This window comes from Oncorhynchus clarkii, chromosome 28, assembly GCF_045791955.1.
Source record: "Oncorhynchus clarkii lewisi isolate Uvic-CL-2024 chromosome 28, UVic_Ocla_1.0, whole genome shotgun sequence".
Taxonomy (NCBI): Eukaryota; Metazoa; Chordata; class Actinopteri; order Salmoniformes; family Salmonidae; genus Oncorhynchus; species Oncorhynchus clarkii.
Genome location: NC_092174.1, coordinates 7290051 through 7304215, shown reverse-complemented (window position 1 = coordinate 7304215; position 14165 = coordinate 7290051). Strand labels below are relative to the sequence as shown.

At 42.4% G+C, this 14165-nt stretch overlaps 1 protein-coding gene across 1 annotated transcript in view; it reads right to left on the bottom strand.

The window, feature by feature from the left end:
- LOC139387445 (metabotropic glycine receptor-like) overlaps positions 1-14165 on the bottom strand; it is a 114366-nt gene that overhangs the window by 19103 nt on the left and 81098 nt on the right. Inside the window, exons 5-7 of the mRNA XM_071133627.1 lie at positions 11939-12007; positions 4629-4738; positions 3115-3353 (exon numbers count right to left, since the gene is read on the bottom strand). Coding sequence (XP_070989728.1) covers positions 3115-3353; positions 4629-4738; positions 11939-12007 — 418 coding nt within the window. The remainder of the gene's footprint in view (positions 1-3114; positions 3354-4628; positions 4739-11938; positions 12008-14165) is intronic.

Here is a 14165-nt window from a genome sequence, read left to right as displayed (position 1 = left end):
CGATCTCTCCTCTTCACCATTTCTATTTACAGGCACTCTAGCTGTCTCTGCCTCCCCTGCGAAGCTGCACAATGTTCTTACGCCTTATCTCAAACCCGTTGGTGAAAACACTCTCCTCTGACAGAGCAGAGCACATCGCTTCTCAGGGATCCATCCTCTTTAAAAAGGATTGGATGATAGGTCCTGTGTCTCAGCTGCCTGTCACATTCCCCTCTAGAAGGGGCTTGGCAATTCTCCAATTCTTCTCTTGTTATTCGGAGACTGGAGGAGTCCATTTGTGTTCCCACCTACAGTTTGGCTTTTGGGAATGATGAAACAAACAACAACAGCCCCAGTGGCGATGATAATAGGAGTAGGGCCTAGTATCAAATAAAATACAATTTTACTGGTCAAGTACACATACTTTGAAGATGTTATTGCGGGTGTAACGAAATGCTTATGTTCCTAGCTCCAACAGTGTAGTAATACCTAACAATACAATTTTTTTTGGGGGGGGGTGTATTTTTTTTTTGAAATATAGAAATATTAGAACGAGCAATACCAGAGTCCGGAATATAAATGTACAGTGCCTTGCGAAAGTATTCAGCCCCCTTGAACTTTGCGACCTTTTGCCACATTTCAGGCTTCAAATATAAAGATATAAAACTGTATTTTTTTGTGAAGAATCAACAACAAGTGGGAGACAATCATGAAGTGGAACGACATTTATTGGATATTTCAAACTTTTTTAACAAATCAAAAACTGAAAAGATGGGCGTGCAAAATTATTATTATTACTTTCAGTGCAATAAACTCTCTCCAGAAGTTCAGTGAGGATCTCTGAATGATCCAATGTTGACCTAAATGACTAATGATGATAAATACAATCCACCTGTGTGTAATCAAGTCTCCGTATAAATGCACCTGCACTGTGATAGTCTCAGAGGTCCGTTAAAAGCGCAGAGAGCATCATGAAGAACAAGGAACACACCAGGCAGGTCCGAGATACTGTTGTTTAAAGTTTAAAGCCGGATTTGGATACAAAAAGATTTCCCAAGCTTTAAACATCCCAAGGAGCACTGTGCAAGCGATAATATTGAAATGGAAGGAGTATCAGACCACTGCAAATCTACCAAGACCTGGCCGTCCCTCTAAACTTTCAGCTCATACAAGGAGAAGACTGATCAGAGATGCAGCCAAGAGGCCCATGATCACTCTGGATGAACTGCAGAGATCTACAGCTGAGGTGGGAGACTCTGTCCATAGGACAACAATCGTATATTGCACAAATCTGGCCTTTATGGAAGAGTGGCAAGAAGAAAGCCATTTCTTAAAGATATCCATAAAAAGTGTCGTTTAAAGTTTGCCACAAGCCACCTGGGAGACACACCAAACATGTGGAAGAATGTGCTCTGGTCAGATGAAACCAAAATTGAACTTTTTGGCAACAATGCAAAACGTTATGTTTGGCGTAAAAGCAACACAGCTCATCACCCTGAACACACCATCCCCACTGTCAAACATGGTGGTGGCAGCATTATGGTTTGGGCCTGCTTTTCTTCAGCAGGGACAGGGAAGATGGTTAAAATTGATGGGAAGATGGATGAGCCAAATACAGGACCATTCTGGAAGAAAACCTGATGTAGTCAAAAGACCTGAGACTGGGACGGAGATTTGTCTTCCAACAAGACAATGATCCAAAACATAAAGCAAAATCTACAATGGAATGGTTCAAAAATAAACATATCCAGGTGTTAGAATGGCCAAGTCAAAGTCCAGACCTGAATCCAATCGAGAATCTGTGGAAAGAACTGAAAACTGCTGTTCACAAATGCTCTCCATCCAACCTCACTGAGCTTGAGCTGTTTTGCAAGGAGGAATGGGAAAAAATTTCAGTCTCTCGATGTGCAAAACTGATAGAGACATACCCCAAGCGACTTACAGCTGTAATCGCAGCAAAAAGTGGCGCTACAAAGTATTAACTTAAGGGGGCTGAATAATTTTGCACGCCCAATTTTTCAGGTTTTGATTTGTTAAAAAAGTTTGAAATATCCAATAAATGTCGTTCCACTTCATGATTGTGTCCCACTTGTTGTTGATTCTTCACAAAAAAATACAGTTTTATATCTTTATGTTTGAAGCCTGAAATGTGGCAAAAGGTCGCAAAGTTCAAGGGGGCCGAATACTTTCGCAAGGCACTGTAAACAAACTTGTTGGCAACATTTGAGAGAAATTAGCCTTTTGTGCGTATTGAAAATGTTGTAGATTTTATATTTCAGCTCATGAAACATGGAACCAACACTTTACATGTTGCATTTATAATTTTGTTCAGTGTATGTACAGTGCCATTCTTAAATGGAAGAAGTTTGGAACCACCAAGACTCTTCCTAGAGCTGGTCGCCTGGCCAAACTGAGCATTCATGGGAGAAGGGCCTTGGTCAGGGATGTGACCAAGAACCCGATGGTCACTCTGACAGAGCTCTAGAGTTCCTCTGTGGAGATGGGAGAACCTTTCAGAAGGTCAATCATCACTGCAGCTCTCCACCAATCAGGCCTTTATGGTAGAATGGCCAGACGGAAGCCACTCCTCGGTAAAAGGCACATGACAACCAACTTGGAGTTTGCCAAAAGGAACCTAAAGACTCTCAGACCATGAGAAACAAGATTCTCTGGTCTGATGAAACCAAGATTGAACTATTTGGCCTGAATGAGAAGCATCACGTCTGGAGGATACCTGGCACCATCCCTATGGTGAAGCATGGTGGTGGCAGCATCATGCTGTGGGGATGTTTTCAGGGACTGGAAGACTAGTCAGGATCGAGGCAAAGATGAATGGAGCAAAGCACAGAAAGATCCTTGATAACAACTTGCTCCAAAGCACTCAGGACCTGAGACTGGGGGGAAGGTGAAGGGTAGAGTACGGGGTGGTAGCCGTCTAGTAACAGTGACTAACGTACAGGGCAGGGTACTGGGTACTGTTATAAAACCAAGATAATGAAAACGACAATTGGCGTAACCCTCTACAAACATAAAACGGAACGTCACAATGACATAATTTCAACCAGTTTTTAGCTTTAATGATGTCATTTACCCACTGGGTATTGACTAGGGGTCCACACTTCCGTCACGACTCACCGACTGCCATCATGTAGTCCCAGCGGTCGAGCAGGCACATGCTGAACTGCAGCCCATCGGGGGTGAGGCCCATGTTGATAAGAGCCAACGTCAGGTCAGGTGTCTGACACACGGCCGAGGTCCAGGCCACCAGGAACCACAGCACCACTAGCAAGATGACCCCCAGCAGACGCAGCACCCGCCAGCTGGTCATGTATGGGGTCCTTTGGGCTGTACGGGACAGGAACACCTTCAGCACCCTGGAGGAGGGAAGAGAGAGAAGGTTTTTGTTGTTCCCAAATCCCAACAGGCAAAATTTGGCATCTAATGGCATCATTTTCTGGTTTTATGATTCTCATTGAGAAAAACATATAACTAGATTATAACCAACAGGTCTCTGTTATAAACAGGTAAAGATATCCTTTTCATTATTGCTTTATCCTTATGTATTTTACAAATTATGGAACTTGACACAACTAACACTACTTTAACTGCAACTACTGTACTACCACCACTACCATCCCAACATTACTCCTTCAACCACTGCACTTTCTATTGTTTTGGTTATTACTTGTTCTATACTACCTGTACTGCTGCAAGCCCGTGCAAGCACTAGTATCTCACTGAGACGTGTGGGCTAGATTAGCATAGATATATAATGAGGAGATATTTTGACCTTTGGGTTCTCTGAGGGAACAACCATGATTGATCCTGTCTCCGATCTGTGTGTGGGATTCCCCTAGAGGGTACTGACACTGAGGTCATGGTTCGAGCTTTCTACACCAGGAGGAATTTAATTGGTAATTTTGTCAGGTGAAGTAGCAGGCTGCCCTTTGGCCCCTCTTTTCTGCACTGCTCTCAAAACTATACTGACTGAACTGTTTGACCCCCTCCCGCCAAACACACAGGAGCAAACACACACACAGGCGCAAATACACACACACACACACACACACACACACACACACACACCTATTTCTTACACACACATGGTCAGATTGAGTTGTTTCTCTACTGTCTCAGTGAAATGTAAAAAGGCCAACATGAGGGCCAACTCATTTCCAGAAGAGGAGAGTGGAGAAAACTCTATGCTACGGTAAGTAGTTCTGTGTGATTGAAAATGTAAAGTGCTACCTTTGCCTCTAAGTCCTCTCGCTTCGACTACTAAGAAGCAAAATAGAATGACTGCAAACCAGGACCAATTCTTAGAAGAACCTGGATATGAGAGAGCGCTCCACAGGGCAAACTCATCAAGGAGCATCATTGGGAAAATTGGGGGGAGAAAGGACTCAATGTTCTGGGCTGAATACTGCAGAAGTTATCCAATTTGGCCATATGTCATTGGTTTCTCTGCGTGATACATCTGGGGTGTATTCACTAGGATAGGTCGTAACGGAGAGGGACCTACCTGATTATGCAGTTGCAAAACGTTTTCTACGGTGCAAAACATATTGTTGTTGTGTGTACTTATGAATACACCCCTGTGATTTAGGTTCCTTTGGCAAACTCCAAAAATAGAATGAATTACAACATACCTATAAAGCTTCAGGATCACTGTTCCATAGGCTGTGGCAAAGCCCAGGAGACGCACCCATCTCAGGAGGATACAGCGGAACATGCTGGGGTTGAAGTACAGTATCATCACCTAAAGACAAGTGGAGATGCACATTACTTTGACTATATTTTAATTTATGTTAAAAAAAAGAGTGGGGCAGTCCCACTCCTTTAGTATTTTCCCTAGTGAAAAAGTAAGGAGAGTGTGCTAGAGCGGATTGGATTCAAACCCATACCTACTGCGCTACATACAGTTGAAGTCAGAAGTTTACATATACTTAGGTTGGAGTCATTAAAACTGTTTTTTTAACCGCTCCACAAATGTTTTGTTAGCAAACTATAGATTTGGCAAGTCGGTTAGGACATCTACTTTGTGCATGACACAAGTCATTTTTCCAACAATTGTTAACAGACAGATTATTTCACTTATAAATCACTGTATCATAATTCCAGCAGGTCAGAAGTTTACATACACTAAGTTGACTGTGCCTTTAAACAGCTTGGAATATTCCAGAAAATGTCATGGCTTTAGAAGCTTCTGATAGGCTAATTGACATAATTTGAGTCAATTGGAAATCAGCCAAGACCTCAGAAATAAATTGTAGACCTCCACAAGTCTGGTTCATCCTTGAGAGCAATTTCCAAACGCCTAAAGGTACCACGTTCATCTGTACAAACAATCGTATGCAAGTATAAGCACCATGTGACCACGCAGCCATTATACTGCTCAAGAAGGAGACGTGTTCTGTCTCATAGAGATTAACGTACTTTGGTGCAAAAAGTGCAAATCAATCCCAGAACAACAGCAAAGGACCTTGTGAAGATGCTGGAGGAAACCGGTACAAAAGTATCTATATCCACAGTAAAACGAGTCCTATATCGACATAACCTGAAAGGCCGCTCAGCAAGGAAGAAGCCACTGCTCCAGAACCGCCATAAAAACGCCAGACTACGGTTTGCAACTGCACATGGGGACAAAGATTGTACTTTTTGGAGAAATACCCTCTGGTTTGATGGAACAAAAATATAACTGTTTGGCCATAATAACCATCGTCATGTTTGGAGGAAAAGGGGGAGCCTTGCAAGCCGAAGAACACCATCCCAACCGTGAAGTACGGGGTGGTAGCATCATGTTGTGGGGGTGCTTTGCTGCAGGAGGGACTGGTGCACTTCACAAAATAGATGGCATCATGAGGAAAGAAAATGTATGTGGATATATTGAAGCAACATCTCAAGACATCAGTGGACAATGGACAATGACCCCAAACATACTTCCAAAGTTGTGGCAAAATGGCTTAAGGATAACAAAGTCAAGGTATTGGAGTGGCCATCACAAAACCCTGATCTCAATCCTATAGAAAATTTGTGGGCAGACCTGAAAAAGCGTGTGCGAGCAAGGAGGCCTACAAACCTGACTCAGTTACACCAGCTCTGTCAGGAGGAATGGACCAAAATACACCAAACTTATTATGGAAAGCTTGTGGAAGGTTACCCGAAACGTTTGTCCCAAGTTAAATAATTTAGAGGCAATGCTACCAAATACTAATTGAGTGTATGTAAACTTCTGAACCACTGGAAATGTGATGAAAGAAATGCAAGCTGAAATAAATCATTCTCTCTACTATTATTCTGACATTTCACATTCTTAAAATAAACTGGTGATCCTAACTGACCTAAGACAGGGAATTTTTTACCAGGATTAAATGTCAGGAATTGTGAAAACTGAGTTTAAATGTATTTGGCTAAGGTGTATGTAAACTTCTGACTTCAACTGTAGCAGCGGCATAGACATGCTGGACCAACTCAGGCCACAACTCAAATTTAATTTATAACTGTAGGTTAATTTGACAGGGAAATGCACATTAATCAGCTTTTTTGTAAAGATGACAGATTTTGTGCCAGCCAGCTATTTTTCAACTTTAGTCCCTAGGCAGGTAAAACGACTACACATCAATGAGGAAACAGGCACTCCCATTTCTCTTTCTGCATTGCTGACAACTTCAGCCTTTGTTCATAGTCAAACACACAGATGCCGGAAAACATTGGGAACATATCTGATCTAAGTACAGCATTATTACCTAAAGGGATGAAGATCCACATTAACATAGGCTACACATCGAGCCACTACATTTCTCTTTCTGCATTGCTGACACAACTTCACCTTTTGTTAATAGTCAAACCCAGTAGCAGGAGAGCATCGGATACATGTCTGACCGCGGGGCCAGGCTGGCTGCCTCCAACCTTCACATTGTTGTCTCATTTTCTGGATGTCGTCTAAAAGGTGAGTCACAGGCATCTGCTTGGAAAATATTGTCCTGCCGTTAGCTCCTTGTGAAATTCATTCTAGTTCAAGTTCATTCTAGCTGATTATTGAAAGAGGCAAGGACTGGGGATGGAGGCACGAGGTCATGCATTGTCAACTGAACAAAGGGCAATGCTTGTTTGCGAGGTTTCTGTATGGTAACTCACTTATTTCATTCTATATTCCAGCAGATGCAGAATCGCAAATGTCACATCTCAAGCGACTAAAATGGAGTTGAGTTATAAAACCTATACTGAATACACAATTTACAGTTTAAGTCGGAAGTTTACATACACTTAGGTTGGAGTCATTAAAACTCGTTTTTCAACCACTCCACACATTTCTTGTTAACAAACTATAGTTTTGGCAAGTCGGTTAAGACATCTACTTTGTGCATGACACAAGTCCTTTTTCCAACAATTGTTTACAGACAGATTATTTCACTTATAATTCACCTTATCACAATTCCAGCAGGTCAGAAGTTTACATAGACTAAGTTGACTGTGCCTTTAAACAGCTTGGAAAATTACAGAAAATTATGTCATGGCATAATTTGAGTCAATTGGAGGTGCACCTGTGGATGTATTTCAAGGCCTACCTTCAAACTCAGTGCCTCTTTGCTTGACATCATGGGAAAATTCAAAAGAAATCATCCAAGCCCTCAGAAAAAGAATTGTAGACCTCCACAAGTCTGGTTCATCTTTGGGAGCAATTTCCAAATGCCTGAAGATACCACGTTCATCTGTACAAACAATAGTATTCGAGTATAAACACCATGGGACCACGCAGCTGACATACCGCTCAGGAAGGAGACGTGTTCTGTCTCAAAGAGATGAACGCACTTTGGTGCGAAAAGTACAAATCAATCCCAGAACAACAGCAATGGACCTTGTGAAGATGCTGGAGGAAACAGGTACAAATGTATCTATATCCACAGTAAAACAAGTCCTATATCGAGATAATCTGAAAGGCCGCTCAGCAAGGAAGAAGCCACTGCTCCAAAAGCGCCATAAAAAAGCCAGACTACGGTTTGCAACTGCACATGGGGACAAAGATTATACGTTTTGGAGAAATGTCCTCTGGTCTGATGAAACAAATCGAACTGTTTGGCTTGCAAGCCGAAGAACACCATCCCAACCGTGAAGCACGGGGGTGGCAGCATCATGTTGTGGGGGTGCTTTGCTGCAGGAGATACTGGTGCACTTCACAAAATAGATGGCATCATGAGGCAGGAAAATTATGTGGATGTATTGAAGCAACATCTCAAGATATTAGTCAGGAAGTTAAAGCTTGGTCACAAATGGGTCTTCCAAATGGACAATGACCATTCTCTCTACTATTATTCTGACATTTCACATTCTTAAAATAAAGTGGTGATCCTAACTGACCTAAAACAGGGAATTTTTACTAGGATTAAATGTCAGGAATTGTAAAAAACTGAGTTTAAATGTATTTGGCTAAGGTGCACGTAAACTTCTGACTTCAACTGTAACTATTATGTCAACCACACAACCAGTATGTCAGCCAAATTAGTAACGTCCTTCTCACAAGCTAGTCTACATATTTGAGAATGTTCAAGTTGAGCTGTTGTCCCTGCTCCACAGACTGAACTGCGGAGGTTTGCAGGTTTTAGACGCTTCCACGATACTCACAACCTATCCCTGCAAATAAGTGTGATAGCCACCCCAATCCCATTTCCTTCCTTGTTAACATATTGCATGTACTCTACAAATCAGACCTGCGTTCAAATAGTATTATTTTTTTATTTTAATTCTAAAGGTGCGCTCGATTGAACTTGCATGACACAATGGAACCAATGGAATAGTCCCAAAAAGTGAAAACCCCAGCCATCTGGCCCTCCAGTTCGGCTAAATCAAAACACTCAAAGCATTTGAGAGGCAACAAATATCATTTCTAATCCAGGTTTAGTACAACCTTCACATTTCCACAGCTATACACTATAGCTCCCAGAGATACAGTTTTATCTCGTCTCTATGGTATATTCCACAACTCGAAGTATGCAGTGTGGCTGTTTGAGAGATGGCAGGTATTCTCTATAATTAAGCAGAGCGACAGCACCTGTCCCCTGCGGCGAGATGGCAGAACATCGGCAACCAGCTTGCTTAACTCGCAAACAGGGGAAATGTTCTCGTGGATATGGGATGAAACAATGGCACAGTGCCACACACAACCCGCAAAGCACATATCACACTTCCATGATATGAGAGGAGGCCCCATTTAGCTGCAGAATTCACTGGAAGAAAATGTTGGTCAAACTTGACCTGAAAGGTACCTAGGTAAGGACTTCATAACACATTCATAACCCATACATACCACATTCATAAGCCATACATACCACATTCAATACATAAGGACACCTTCATGATGATATGACAAGCTTTAGCTGCACTTTTCTTGAAGGGTACCTGCATAAGGACTTCATAACACATTATTAACCATCCATAGGCCATTCATAAGCAGTACATCTAGGCACTTCAGAGATGCTTATGTAAACAAGTTGCCTGCATTATTAATCCTTTACCCAAAGTTTTGCCTATATCAAGCACTGTCAACAGAACATTTGTACAAAGTTTTGATTTACGTACGCATCTCTCATCTCTGTGATAGGGAAATAGGTACACCTACAGTCTATGGATTTAAATACATGTGCGTAATATAGGAAAGATCCACAATTACTAGTAGTACACCCTTATTGCATCCACTTGTCATGGCCAGAAGCAATGAAAGCAACACAAGACTGGCAGCACTGGAGATCTTTAAGTTAATGTTCTTCCAGGAATAAAAAAGCAAGTAAGTGAGTATACCCTAATTGTCCAAGATGCATTTAAATCCTATACATTAAGAAGAAATACTATCAAAATCTTTTCAGCACGGGCTCTCGCTCATCATGCATCATGACTGTAAATGTGATCGAGGGCATCAAGGAATTGCTGCAGTCAGCCGACATGTATCCCTGGCTGTAAGCTGGCTTTTAAAGTTCCAAAGCTTTCCATTTGCATGCGAGTCATGAAAAGTGTATATAAAGCCACATCCATATGTGGAGGGCTTAGAGTGATGACGCTATTGGTAAAGTAAATGACTGCAGTCACTTATGAGACACATTAACTGGTTGGTACACAGGCAAGAGACAGACTCCTGTATATCATACATGTATTGCCAAGTTGGTTTCCTTCAAAGTGACTTATATTTTCCTAATTTACAGTAGTATCTGAGGCTAGAAACGGGAATGTTATGAGTTTGATTGAGGAGCGCAATGTAACAGTGTACAGAGCACGCACACACACACATACAGCACGACCAACAGCAACATCACAACAACACTCAAATGACAACAATGGGATTCATATTGTATACCCCTCCCAAACATAGCCACCAGTTACATACTCATTAACTGCATTTGATCATGTTCTTCATAAACTCACTGTACTGATAACCTCCGGCTAGTATTAGTTGTATCCAGGCTTCTGTAGTAACCAAGCCCTGTCCATGTAGAACAGCAAGTCCCACATTCCTCCATGACAAGTCAAAATACATCACGTCCCAAACAAGACGTACAACTAGGCCAAATATACGCAAGCACACACGTGCAATAGCACACACACGCAATACCCAGCAGAGTATAACTTGCATGGGACACTCAAACGAGCGAAAGAGAAGGGAGCTACATGTTTGTTTCCAGCATCAACCTGCTAAGGTGGCTTCCTCTTCTTTCCCCTCTCCATACCCCCAACTCCTCCCAATAAATTAACCAGCAGATGTATTTTTAATACAAGTTGCGCTAGAACTTGACGGACTCTTTAAAAATTGAGCGCCGCGGCAGAGCAGCTGCACTAAGCTGCGGCTGTGGCAACAGCAGCAGCAGGAGGAGAGCACATCACTGTGGAAGAGAGAGAGAGAGGGGGTGAGAGAGAGTGAGAGAAAGAATAGAGAGAGATAACCAGGGTTGCATGAGCACATTGGAGTGAGGAGTTCCTGGGTCCTGTGGCAGAAGAGATGAAAAGGGGAAAGTATATTTTGGTGGCATGGAGTCACTTCACTTTGACCTGAGGTTCAGAAACTTTGAGGACTGGAGTGGTGCACCCCTGGTTTAAATGTATATCACAACGATAATGATGACAACCAAACCATAGTAGTATTGTTGATAAGCTTAGGTTTATCTCCCCATTTGTGTGTAATGCACCAAAAATAATGTTCAGTAAAAAAAAACATGGTGAGGTGAGGTCTCCCAGTGCATAACGCGGTTACTACGTAACATTGTTACAATATAACGTTGTTACCATGTTGTCACTATGTTACAATGTTCCTACGTTACGTTGTTACTACATCACATTATAATAAAGTTAAGTTATTACTAAGTTGCATTATCCCTAGGTTACGTTATTACTAAGTTACGTTATTACTAAGTTATGTAAATACTACATTGCTACAGAGACATTGCTATAACTCTAGCCTGAGAGGAAAAGCCCAATCTCTAAAGCTTACTTTAGCCAACAACACCGAACCTCATCCTTGTCAACAAACTTTTAATAGTCCCTCCTGTGTGGTTTACTTCTCTGGCTTTGTTTTCCCTTTTTCTTTTATAATTTTCCAAATGTGTTCTCTAGACAGCTGTGTTTTGCTGTTGGCAGCCATTGAAGGTATTTGAAGTGAGTGAATTTGAAATCCCTGTAGCTCCATAAAAACGCCATGCAACGTTGGCTGTAAGCTCCCCGTCTGTTAAAACTCTGTGTGGCGCTCCAGGTTGGACTGTACGACACACTTTAAAGCATTACTCACACACACCAGCTGTGTTGTCATCCAGGATGTCTGTGGCTTGTTTTTTTGTGTAATTTTAAAATATAGCTGTGATATATCAATTCAGAGGGACTGTGGACAATGGACAGGCATGCAGACGGTCAGAGACACACAAATCCACACACACGCACACACAAAGTCACAAACAAACACACGTCTAAACTGGAGACTTACGGTAGAGTAGAGAAGCAAGGCTCCAAACAAGATGGCTTCCAGGAGGATAAGACCAGATGCTCGGATCCTCTACAAAAAAAGAGCGAGAGAGAGAGAGACTCAACAGTAGAGAACAATAGAGAGCACTCAGCCATGCAATCTCCATAGACAAACATTGGCAGTAGAATGTCCCGTACTGAAGAGCTAAGTGACTTTCAACGTGGAACAGTCATGGGATGCCACCTTTCCAACAAGTCAGTTCGTCAAATGTCTGCCTTGCTAAAGCTGCCCCGGTCAACTATAAGTGCTGTTATTGTGAATTGGAAATGTCTAGGAACAACAACTGCTCAACCAGGAAGTGGTAGGCCACACAAGCTCAGAGAACGGGACCGCTGAATGCTGAAGCACGTAGACATTCTAGACGATTCTGTACTTGCAACAGAGATGCCACAAACAGAGACAATGCCCCCATGCACAAAGCGAGGTCCATACAGAAGTGGTTTGTCGAGATTGGTGTGGAAGAACTTTACTGGCCTGCACAGAGCCTTGAGCTCAACCCCATCTAACACCTTTGGGATGAATTGGAACGAACGAGTGTGAGCCATGCCTAATCGCCCAACATCAGTGCCCAACCTATCTAATTCTTGTGTGGCTCAATGGAAGCAAGTCCCCGTAGCAATGTTCCAACATCTAGAGGAAAGCTTTCCCAGAAGAGTGGAGGCTGTTAAAGCAGCAGAGAACACGTTCTCACTTACAGCAACGATCTGGGGAATAGTTACAGGGGAGAGGAGGGGGATGAATGAGCCAAATGTAAGTCATAGAGTTACTAGGATGATCTACACAATCATATTATATGAGAGAAATTGTCATCCATTCACTCATTCTGAATCTACTCGGCTGAAAATAAATAAAGAATTTGACTCAATGGCACAACACAATGGATATGAATTATCAAGATAGTCCCTTTGTTGAACTGCTCTGCTACCAATCAGGTTAGTGAAAATGAGCGAGGGCCACGGGACAACTCTGGGCTTAATTTAATTACTCATTATATCCTAGAAGGCAATGTATTTTATGTAAATATGTAAATTCACACATCTCAAGGGACATCTCATCTGAACTGCATTTCTGAAAGATTCTTATATGGAACAACCCAAGCTTCGAATCGTGGCATATAGCTGGATATACAAAACAAACGGCCTGGCATGTGTGGACTCTCTAAGAGACAACCATATTGGAAGATCATATACAGGTTTGTTTAACCCTGTCCTATAGTGTGTCAAACACCATCACTTCTGTGGAATACGTACTGCAAAAGGTGCCCTTAGGATGAGACATGAAAAAATCCCATGACACTTAATGCTTGACTGTTATGGCTGTTAACCCCAGAGTTCTGGCTATACTCACCCTGGGCCATCCCCAGTTTCAAATTGGCCCAATCACTCATCACCTCTCCACAGTGGAAATGGATTCCGTGTGATGAACATTCTGGCACAAAATGGCTACCATGCATCACCCGGGTGGATGTTACTACAAATTGGTGTTGGATGGAATAATGAGTTACTCCAGATCAAGGTAAAGTGCTTTGAGACCAGATGAAAAGCACTATGTCAATGGAATCCATTACTACAACAGAAGACCGTCAAATGTTCCCAAGTACTCTAAGGCTGTCACAATGACTACCACCCTGTAGCACTCACATCTGTAATCATGAAGGGCTTTGAAAGGCTGGTCATGGCACACAACTCCATCATCCCAGACACCCTAGACACAATCCAATTTGACCGCCCCAACAGATCTACAGATGATGCAATCTCAACTGTACTCCACATTGCCCTCTCCTACCTGGAAGAGAGGAATACCTATGTAAGAATGCTGTTCATCAACTACAGCTCCGCGTTCAACACCATAGTGCCCTCCATGCTCGTCACCAAGCTTAGGACCCTGGGACTGAACACCTCCCTCTGTAACAGAAGCCTGGACTTAATGAAGGGCTGACCCCAGGTGGTGAGAGTAGGTAACAAAACTAGTTTGAAGATGGCTGCCGCACCAACTGTGCTATTTTTTTTCGCATTGTTTGTAACTTATGTTGTACATAATGTTGCTGCTACAGTCTCTTATGACCAAAAACAGCTTCTGGACATCAGAACAGCGATTACTCACCTTAAACTGGACGACAAAGAATTTTTCTTTAATGAGTCGGACGAGAGGGATTTACTCCAGACACCCGAACAGGCCCTCATCCCTG